At 44.7% G+C, this 10167-nt stretch overlaps 1 protein-coding gene across 1 annotated transcript; it reads right to left on the reverse strand.

Annotated features, from left to right (window-relative positions):
- Positions 1-6: 6 nt before the first annotated feature.
- On the reverse strand, positions 7-9764 carry ATP6V1G1 (ATPase H+ transporting V1 subunit G1). Its single transcript, XM_017875922.1, has 3 exons — positions 9545-9764; positions 4944-5044; positions 7-439 (listed from the first exon to the last, which is right to left on the reverse strand). Exons 1-3 carry the CDS (start codon positions 9624-9626, stop codon positions 266-268), a joined length of 357 nt encoding a protein of 118 aa, XP_017731411.1. The 5' UTR covers positions 9627-9764; the 3' UTR covers positions 7-265.
- Positions 9765-10167: the final 403 nt, after the last annotated feature.

Genomic DNA, 10167 nt, shown 5'->3' on the forward strand with positions numbered 1-10167 from the left:
GCATATATACCTTGCCAAAAAGACAACATATACCCATTAAATTCCTAAGAAATATGAGGTAAAAAGATGAAATCTTTAGATAATTTGTAAGTCTGTACAAAAAAGCTAGATTTGCTACTGCCCAAAAAGTGGAAGGACCTACTATATAATATATGGAAATAATTTAATGCCATTTCATAAGAATATAACTAGAGCTGTGCTAAAGCTTCATATTCATGAGGGCATCTAAAATGCCACTCCACAGAACAGGTGCTTCTCTCTTCTTCTATCCATTTATGCGGTAGTTTTCATGGATTTCTGGCCGAATGTCACAGACAAAAGCCAAGAGGTTATCCAAGACTTCATCCCTGTTCTGCCGGAAGTAGGTCTGGAGGATGGTCATCTTCTCCTGGGTCTCCTTCTCCACTTCAGTGCTGCAACTGCCATGGGATCCCAGTGCCTGGAGATGGGGAGCGATGTAACAGAGGCATTATGAGAACAATGCTCTGGTTGGTCAGGTACCTCTCGTAAGCTACTTGCTGACTTTTGGAGAAACCCAGGCTCACCAATCAGTATACTCAGAATGTGACCTTGTGGCTGAAGCACATGTGAGGTATTCCCCGAGTCAACGGGAGCCACATCTACCAAAAGTAAACTGCACAGCATTTCCACTGCTAGGAAATTATTCCAAAGACATGTATTCACATCTCTCCTCTAAGAGTCTGCTATATAGCCTTAACCAAAGACAGGAATCAACCTAAAAACTCAGTTTGCTTCTATACAAGAGAACTATTCAGGAATTGCAATGAACTGTAAAATATAAGCAAGATATACAACAGTATCAATGTGGTATGTTTTTGTATCTGTGGTTTTAAATGTGGGGAGATACGTGGTTTTTAAAAATTCCTCAGTAATAATAAACACAAGCCAGACATGGTGGTGCATGCCTGTAGTCTCAGCTATTCAAGACACTGAAGCAGGAGGATGGTGAGTTGGAGCCCTACCTGAGCAAAATTGCAAGAAGACCCCATCTCCAAACAAAACAAGTAATAATAATAAACACAAGGAAGATACAATTTAGGAGTAATATACAAGGAGTTTCACCATTATTGGTGTTTTAGTTCTTAAGTTCAACAGTGGATTCAATAGTGTGTCACATCTGTTCTTGCAAATATAAATATTCTATAAGAATTTAAAAAAGAAACCTGTTAACAGTGACTGGCTCTGAGGAGTACTGCAGATCTGAAAGAGAGGAAAACTAATTTCTCATTGCTGCCCCCACCACCACACCCCTTTTATTTTTTTTTGAGACAGAGTCTCGGTCTGTTGCCCACGCTGGAGTGCAGTGGCGCGATCTTGGCTCACTGCAAGCTCCGCCTCCCGGATTCACGCCATTCTCCTGCCTCAGCCTCCTGAGTAGCTGGGACTACAGGCACCTGCCACCACACCCAGCTAATTTTTTTTTGTATTTTTAGTAGAGACAGGGTTTCACCATGTTAGCCAGGATGGTCTCGATCTCCTGACCTCGTGATCCACCCACCTTGGCCTGCTCCTTTTTATTACCTGAATTTTTATCGTAAACATCTTATCTCTTTAGTTTCTCTTAGCAATTTCACACACATGAATTTTCTTTTACCTTCTATGGTCTTCACAATACAGCCAGCTTTTTGTTAACTGCTGTGCCTTCTTTACTAGAACTTAACCTATAAGGTTTTGGAAGACGTAACTTTTGTGTCAGACCCTTTTTACTCACCTAATCTGTTCTTGCCACACTATACATATACATATGCTAATAACAACATCCCTTCATATTTGTTTAACATTAATTTGCAAAAGATTCTCTCACATTACCTATTCCTCACAACGACCTATAAGGAGGCTATCACTCCATTTTCTTTCCCCAAAAAGATGGGATTTCACTATGTTGCCCAGGATGGCCTCAGACTCCAAGCTCAAGAGATCCTCCTGCAGAGCTGGGACCACAGGTGTGCACCACTGTGCCTGACTTTATCACTCCATTTTCTCCTTTTAAGAGATGGAGTCTCACTCTGTTGCCTAGGCTGGAGTGCAGTGGCATGATCTCGGCTCACTGCAATCTCTACCTCCTGGGCTCAAGCCATCCTCCAACCTGAGCCTCCTGAGTAGCTGGAACTACAGGTACGCACCACCATGCCTGGCTAATTTTTGTATTTTTTGTAGAGGCAGGGTTTCACCATGTTGCCCACGCAGGTCTTGAACTCCTGGGCTCAAACGATCCACCCACCCTGGCCTCCCAAAGTGCTAGGATTACAGGCAGGAGCCACTGTGCCCTTAGGGCTCTTCATACTACACTATAACTGTTCATATTACAGGAATATCCCGGGGCATTTCATAACAGCTCAGTTGCTAACTTATACTTTTATGTTCAGAACCCCATTACCTGTTTCTTGAATATAAGCCATATGCCAGGCTAAGTTGTCTCCAAAACTAAAGAGGTGACAAATGGAACACTGCTAGAAAGATTCAGAGCTTGGCTGAGCTTGGTAGCTCATACCACTAATCCCAGCACTTTGGGAGGCTGAGGCAGGTGGATCGCCTGAAGTCAGGAGTTCGAGACCAGCCTGCCAACATGGTGAAACCCTGTCTCTACTAAAAAGACCAAAAAAAAAAAAAATTGCCGGGTGTGGTGGTGGGCGCCTATAATCCTACTCGGGAGGCTGAGGCAGGAGAATCACTTGAACTTGGGAGGTGAGGGTTGCAGTAAGCCAAGATCACACCATTGCACTCCAGCCTGGGCAACAAGAGTGAAACTCTTGTCTCAAAAAAAAAGAAAAGAAAAAAAGGAATCAGAGCTTGTGCTTTACAGTGCAATACCAGTACCATCTCTATAATCAACTACAGCAGAGAATGTAAGAATATGAGGGCATATGTCATTGGGACCTCCTAAGCCTGTGCCACAATAAAGAAAAAAGAATGTAAAAATATGAAGATGGGCCAGGTGTGGTGGCTCACGCCTGTAATCCTAGCACTTTGGGAGGCCGAGGCACATGAATCACAAGGTCAGGAGTTCAAGACCAACCTGGCCAACATAATGAAACCCCATCTCATCTAAAAATACAAAACTTAGCCGGGCATGTTAGTGCACGCCTGTAGTCTCAGCTACTTGGGAGGCTGAGGCAGGAAAATCATTTGAACCTGGGAGGTGGAGGTTGTAGTGAACCGAGATGACGCCACTGCATTCCAGCCTGGGTGACAGAGCAAGACTCCATCTTGGGAAAAAAAAAGTGCTGGGCGTGGTGGCTCACTCCTGTCATCCCAGCACTTTGGGAGGCCGGGGCAGGCGGATCACCTGAGGTCGGGCGTTCAAGACAAGCCTGACCAACAAGGAGAAACCCCGTCTCTACTAAAAATATAAACTTAGCCAGATGCACATGCCTGCAATTTCAGTTACTTGGGAGGCTGAGGCGGGAGAATCATTGGAATCCAGGAGGCAGAGGTTGTAGTGAGCCAAGATCATGCCATTGTACTCCAGCCTGAGCAACAAGAGCAAAACTCCATCTCAAAAAAAAAAAAAGAAGATAAGATGATGGCTGCCCTGACACACAAGGGTATTTCTACATTGTTTTATGAGCAATCTGACAATTTACAGCACCTATCAGCCCCAGTACAAGAATCAAAGAAACATGTTAAGTTTTATTTGTATTTATCTTGTTTTTTTTTTTGTAGAGACACGGTCTGGTTTATTGCCCAGGTGGGTTTTGAACTTGTGGCTTCAAACAATCCTCCCACCTCAGCCTCCCAAAGTGTTGGGATTACAGGTGTGAGTCACTGTGCCCAGCCAAGTTTTAATGGCACTGTAATTGCCAAGAACAAAGATGATTCAGCTTGGGAGGTCGAGATGTGAGGATCACTTGAGGCCAGGAGTTCGAGACCAGTCAAGGCAACACAGCAAGACCCTATCTCTACAAAAACAAAAAAAATTAGCTGAACATGATGGACCATGCCTATAGTCCCAGCTACTCAGAAGGCTGGACAGGGGAGGATGGCTTAAGCCTAGGAGCTCCAGGCTACCATGAGCTACGATCACACCACTGCACTACAGCCTGAATGACAGAGTGTGACTCTGTCTCTTAAAAGAAACAATTAAAATTGATCAAAATTTTTGCTACTTAATGCAAGGAGAGAGGAGAGAGGTATGTGCCTTTAATCACTGGACTTGGGCCTGGAATTTGTGTATGCTGGAACTACTAGAGGCCACAATGTAGAACTTGAGAATGACACAAAGCCAAACACAGAGGTGAGAGAAAGTCCTGAGCATATTATTTAAGCTCTTGGGTTTTTAATTATATAGGCCATTACATTCCATTTAGAATCAGTTTTAATTATATTTTGTTACCTGCACCCAAGAGTCCTGAGAGTTCCTTTTCTGTGAAGCCCTCCTGTCCTTTCCCCTTTCCACAATTGTCCCTGCCTCCTCTGTACTCTCTGTTTTTGTACTATTATTGTATGCACCATAGTATAGCCTGTATCACTGGTAAATGTCTGTACTATATATACTATACTAAAGTGGTGCTCCATTTGATTTGTTTACTACCGTCACAGCACTTTTCAGTTGTAGCTCTGCATGATTTGCACTGTATTACTGAGTCTCCCTGGCCACCAGATGGTAAGCTACACTCCATGAGGGAAGGGACCATGTCTCTTCCTGGTCACAGCTGATTCCTAGCATCTAGCACGGTACCTGACGCATGTTAACTGCTTAACAGATATGTGTTAAATGAGTAAATAAATGAAAATTAGGACTCAATATGAGTGGAAAAACTGATCATCCTAAGAGACAGATGCCTAAGCAGTCAATAAAACACACGACTACCACATTTTCAAAATTCAACCAGGATCTCTGAGCTATGCTGGCTATTTTGAAAGCCTTGGTGGGACGGGGGATTAGGAGACGAAAGCAGTAACAAAAACAAATGGTGCCCCACCGCAGCTTCCTTGGCCTTGAATTCTTTCTCCCTCTGCAGGCGGTACTGTTCAATTTCGGCCTGAGCTTCTTCTTTGGCCTGCTTCAGCCTCCGGTTCTTTCCTGTTTTCAAAGGAGAGAGCTACATCAGGAAACGGTTAAAAGTAGAAAAGCAAGCAGAGACTCAGATGGTATATTATAACAATAAACCAAGAATAAATTATGACACGGTCTGAAGAGATGTGCATGGGAAAGAGGGAATGCAGAGCTAACAAACAGTACAGTTTCCTCCCTCCTATAGGCTGTACTTAACCAGCAAGTGACAAGACAAAAATGAATACCTTCTATAACTACAGCCCATTAAAAACATTGTAGAATGTGTCAGAATATTCTCTCAATCTCAACTATTAAGAACGAACATAGAATGAGTAACATTAACCACCTAGGGAACTCTTTTCCAGAAGTAAACACATAAGTATGCTGCTGATTAAAGCTGCAACCCTACTTAGATGCTTAGCAAGAAGCCTAATAAGCTCCCAAGGACATCAACCTATAATGTAACTAATGAACCAGATGATATAACATTGGAAACTAAAAGCAGTGCCTGTCACAAGGAAGTAATGATAGTGGTGACTTGCGAAGGAACGCTGAATGAGGAACACTGTACAGCCAGACTGCACAAGCAGCTGAGAGGAGACACAGGTATTTTGGTTTCTAGAAGTGAGTGGCTTAACATACAGCTGGAAAAAATCTCTAGGTTTGGTCAGAGCCTACATGAAAACAGACCACAAGGACAGCCAACATATACCCTCTGCTTTGAGTCTCCACTCACCCAAAAAAAAAAAAAAAAAAAAAAAAAAAAGAGGGGTTCTAGACCATCAACCAACCTATTTATTTAATTCAGAGGAAAAGACATCCTGCATCTAAAATTAAGCTTTGTTATATATCATTGTATATCAACTGTCTAGAGCCCGTGTGGATAAATGAAAATAACTTAACCTTCCACCTCCTGATTAAGAACAGAACTTTGGACCTGTAATGAAGTGACCCATGACATCAACATTCCCTGATGCTAGTCTGAAACAATTAACAGGTCTCTCTCTAAGCACTCCAAGGACTATTTCTGCAAGTCCACGTTCACTCCAGTATTATTTCTGGCCTATTACTGTCTGCTTCGGCCACCTGTACCCCAATCCTTCACATGCTATCCTCCCATCAGCTATAATGGGCTATATTTCAAAGCTAAAGATATTTTCGAAACCAACACTCTACAAAAAACACTCATGGCCCAAACATTATGCAGTAGCTCCACAAGACATCACTCCCAACTCCCATGGCTCCCTGCATTTATAACTCAAGATAATAAAATTTACTGCCTTTGGCAAACATCTTCAACATTCAATTTTGATAGGGGCCTCTAAAATCAAAATATTTAAACAGAAAATGTATTTCTCTTAAATCTTGTTTTTCTTAGGCCTTACATATGGGAGCCAGTGTTTTGTTTCACTCCAGTGAAATATGCCATTAACACAAACTTTTTTAAAATTTTAAGGTCCAGGCCAGGCGTGTTGGCTCACGCCTGTAATCCCAGCACTTCAGGAGGCCAAGATGGGCAGATCACAAGGTCAGGAGTTCGAGACCAGTCTGGCCAATATGGTGAAACCCCATCTCTACTAAAAACACAAAAACTAGCTAGGCGTGGTGGCGAGCGCCTGTAGTCCCAGCTACTCGGGAGCCTGAGGCAGAAGAACCACTTGAACCCAGGAGGCAGAGGTTGCAGTCAGCTGACACCACTGCCCTCCAGCCTGGGGGCGACAGAGCGAGATTCCATCTCAAAAAAATAAAAATAAATAAATAAATAAATTTAAGGTCCAACGCAATGATTTCATTAAAAAATTGGATGGGACCATTTTACATACTGCCTCGTCCCAACTCTTAACTGGGCAAGTCAACCATAATTATAAATCAAGAAAGGCAATTTTTCAAACTGCAGTTCTTCCGAATACCTCTGTTCCTAACTATTATCAATTCAGGCGCAGCGACTCATATCTGTAATCCCAGCACTTTGGGAGGCCGAGAGTTTGAGAAGAACCCGGCCAACATGGTAAAACCCTGTCTCTACTAAAATATAAAAATTTATTTTGTATTTATTTATGTACTGATTAATTTATATGTTTTTGTATTTTAGTAGAGATAGGCATGGTGGCGGGCACCTGTAATCCCAGCTACTTGGGAACCTGAGGCACAAAATCTCTTGATCTCGGGAGGTGGAGGTTGGAGTGAGCCAAGATGGTGACACTGCACTCCAGCCTGAGTGACAGAGTGAGATTTTCTTAAAAAAAAAAAAAAAAAAATTTGAGACGTATGTTAGCCGTAAACTAATACTTTTTTGGGGGGGAGGGGGGACATGGCGTCTCCCTCTGTTCCCCAGGGTGGAGTACAGTGGCATGATCTCAGCTCACTGCAACTTCTGCCTCCTGGGTTCAAGCATTTCTCCTGTCTCAGCCTCCCAAGTAGCTGGGACTACATGCGCAAACACGCACACCACCACGCCCAGCTAATTTTTGTATTTTTAGTAGACACGGAGTTTCTCCATATTGCCCAGGCTGGTCACAAACTCTCGACCTCAGGTGATACACCCGCATAAGTCTCCCAAAGTGCTGGGATTACAGGTGTGAGCCACCACGCCCAGCCAAACTAATACTTTTAAATTCACAGCTACCTGAGATATACAAAACCCTGCACCAGGCTTGACAGGATAAAGGTATAAAACATAAATCCTACCTGACCAGGGTACTCAGAATTATTCTTACAATATTCCAAGCATTTTTTTCTGTACTTCCGCAATCTATTCTCCTATCCCTCCGACAGATACAACGTCTGTTACTGATGAGCCATCAGAACACAAACTCTGAGAAGTCATTCTGGAAATACTCTATCAGGAGCATGACTGGAAATATTCTGGGAAGAACAAAGAACTTTCCAGTCACCGGAGCAAGAACAAAAGGCTTCCTCCCATTCCGAACACCCTCAAAGAAAGCTTTCCAAGTACCACACAACCCCTAATTGCACAAGTAGAAGAGACATGCTTGCAATCTAGTTGGATGTCAGATAGAATAACTCCTATACTAGGAGAAACACCAAGGAATTACTAAGATCAGTATCTTAGCCTTACATGGAAAAAGAGGCTCCTGAGTCCCAACTATGTTGCTTCCCAGGGAATGGACAAATCATTTCTGAGCCTCATTTTTACCATCTGTAAAATAGGGAAAGAAGCATCTTTCTCACCAGATGGGAAACTGGATACATAAAGTTAAATGAGACATAGTTTCTGTTCTCCAGAAGCTTAGTCGAGTGACTGAGCCATATAAACAAACAGGTTATCGCACGGCAGTGGCAGAAATCAGCACTTGGGAGGGACTCCAAGCCTAATCCGGGTGAGAAGCATGAGTCAGGAAAGGCTTCCCCAAAGAAGTGCTTCCTAAATTTTCAGATCTGATGGAAGACTAGGGGGCAGAGAACAAAGGAGAGGAGAATTGGAAAAGGCTTCTCCCATCAGAGGAAACAGCGTGTGCAAAGACCAGCAGATGAAAGAAATCATGGTGCTTCTAAGGGACCACAATGATTCAGTATGGCTGGAGGAAAGGACCAAGCCTGACCCACAGGAGCCTCCCCAACTTCATTAAGGAATTTGAGCTTTGTTCTGCAGGCACTAAACGTCTGACTGCAAAGGCGGTAGGAAAATCATATCTGCATTTATTTATTTATTTTGTTCCTTGCCAGCAGGAAGTCACATCTTTGCATTTTAGAAGGACGACTGACTGCAGACAGAATGGATTGACTGGAGGGGACTAGAAAGGGTTCCTCCACTCCCCAGTCTAGATTAAACTCACCTGTTTAAATTCTTTACATTTCTCCACTCCAGCCCTCATCTCTCCTGCAATTAATTAAGCAATCCAACACCTGCTTCCTTCACTGCGACACTGAACGCCACGTTAGGGGAGACAACTGATGCACTGGGCACTGCGCTTGCCACATATTACACAGAAACAGAGACACCTCCCCCCACCCCCCACCCCCACACACACCCCAATCAACGATTTAGACAGTTACAGTACCTTTAGAGAAAATGGTGTCCTGGACTAAGACGCTGGTAGTAGACATGGGGGAAAAAGTGAAAGACACTCAAGCCTTGGCGACTGACTAAATAAAGGTGGCAAACGAGGGAGGGAGAAGAGGCAAGTAGGACTCCAGGTGTCTAGACCAAGCCACCGTGTGGATGCTGGCTCCATTCACCGAAACTGACCACCCCAGAGCAGTTAAGTGGGAAAGGGGAAGAACAAAGAGCTCCGTTTGGAGAGCCCACTTCACAAGCCTCCAGGCCCCAAGGACGGTAACCCACTACTGTTTCCACGCCCGATTTACCATCTCACATCGTGGCTTCCAGGCGATTCGCAAGCCTTCCAGAGCCTCAGCTCCTCAGAGCTTCGAAACACACAACCTTCCGCGACTATACCCAAGGCCGCACCCCGCAGTTTTTCGGGCCTAATCTACCCACCACCTGCGGCCCAGCGGTCTTCCTTCGACTCGCGCCACGCTGGGCAGCCCTACCCTGAAACTCACTTTTACGGGCCTCGGACACCTTCTCGGCTGCCCGCTTCTCGGCCTGCAGCAGCTGCTGAATCCCCTGCGACTGACTAGCCATGGCGGCAGCGATTCTGAGACCAAGACAAGCCGCCTAAAGCACCTCGAAGGCCCCTTGGGTCAGCTGACACAGCCGCTTACCATCTGCGCCTGCTCCTCGCGCCTGCGCTTCGCCCCTCCCCCGTTGTCACGTGACCGCGCAGCGTAGCATCAGCTGACCGCTCTTGGACTTCTGTGATTAGGAATAGATAGGGCGGGGCGGAGGAGACAGGAGCGGAGCGGCCTCGACTGCGCCTGCGCAGGGTCTCCACTCTCCTCCCCTCTCCCCTCTCCCCTCTCGGGCGTCTTTTGATGGCTGCGGGGTCGTTGGTTCACTCAGTGTAGCCGCCTTGCCACGTCGTTATTGCTATAGTCCCTCAGTTTGCAGTATGCTCACATTAACGTTAAGAGAGAAGGGGCCAAGTCAAATCACTTTCCTCCTACTCTCCACACTGCTCACTCCCTCCCTTTCTGGGACTTTCTTTGGCGCTCAAAATTTTATCGGGGGGTAGTTTAGAAAGATTCTTTTTTTTTTTTTTTTTTTTTTTTTTTTGGTGGCGGTC

Source organism: Rhinopithecus bieti, unplaced genomic scaffold (genome assembly GCF_001698545.2).
Source record: "Rhinopithecus bieti isolate Rb0 unplaced genomic scaffold, ASM169854v2 scaffold_9997, whole genome shotgun sequence".
Taxonomy (NCBI): Eukaryota; Metazoa; Chordata; class Mammalia; order Primates; family Cercopithecidae; genus Rhinopithecus; species Rhinopithecus bieti.

What these genes read in the sequence shown, in the direction of transcription:
- ATP6V1G1 (XM_017875922.1), bottom strand. Translation starts at nt 9,626, where the DNA reads ATGGCTAGTCAGTCGCAGGGGATTCAGCAGCTGCTGCAGGCCGAGAAG. An exon ending in GGTGTCCGAGGCCCGTAAAA is followed by an intron (nt 5,045 to 9,544) that starts GTGAGTTTCAGG and finishes CTTTGAAAACAG; the next exon opens with GAAAGAACCGGAGGCTGAAG. An exon ending in TCAAGGCCAAGGAAGCTGCG is followed by an intron (nt 440 to 4,943) that starts GTGGGGCACCAT and finishes CCCCATCTCCAG; the next exon opens with GCACTGGGATCCCATGGCAG.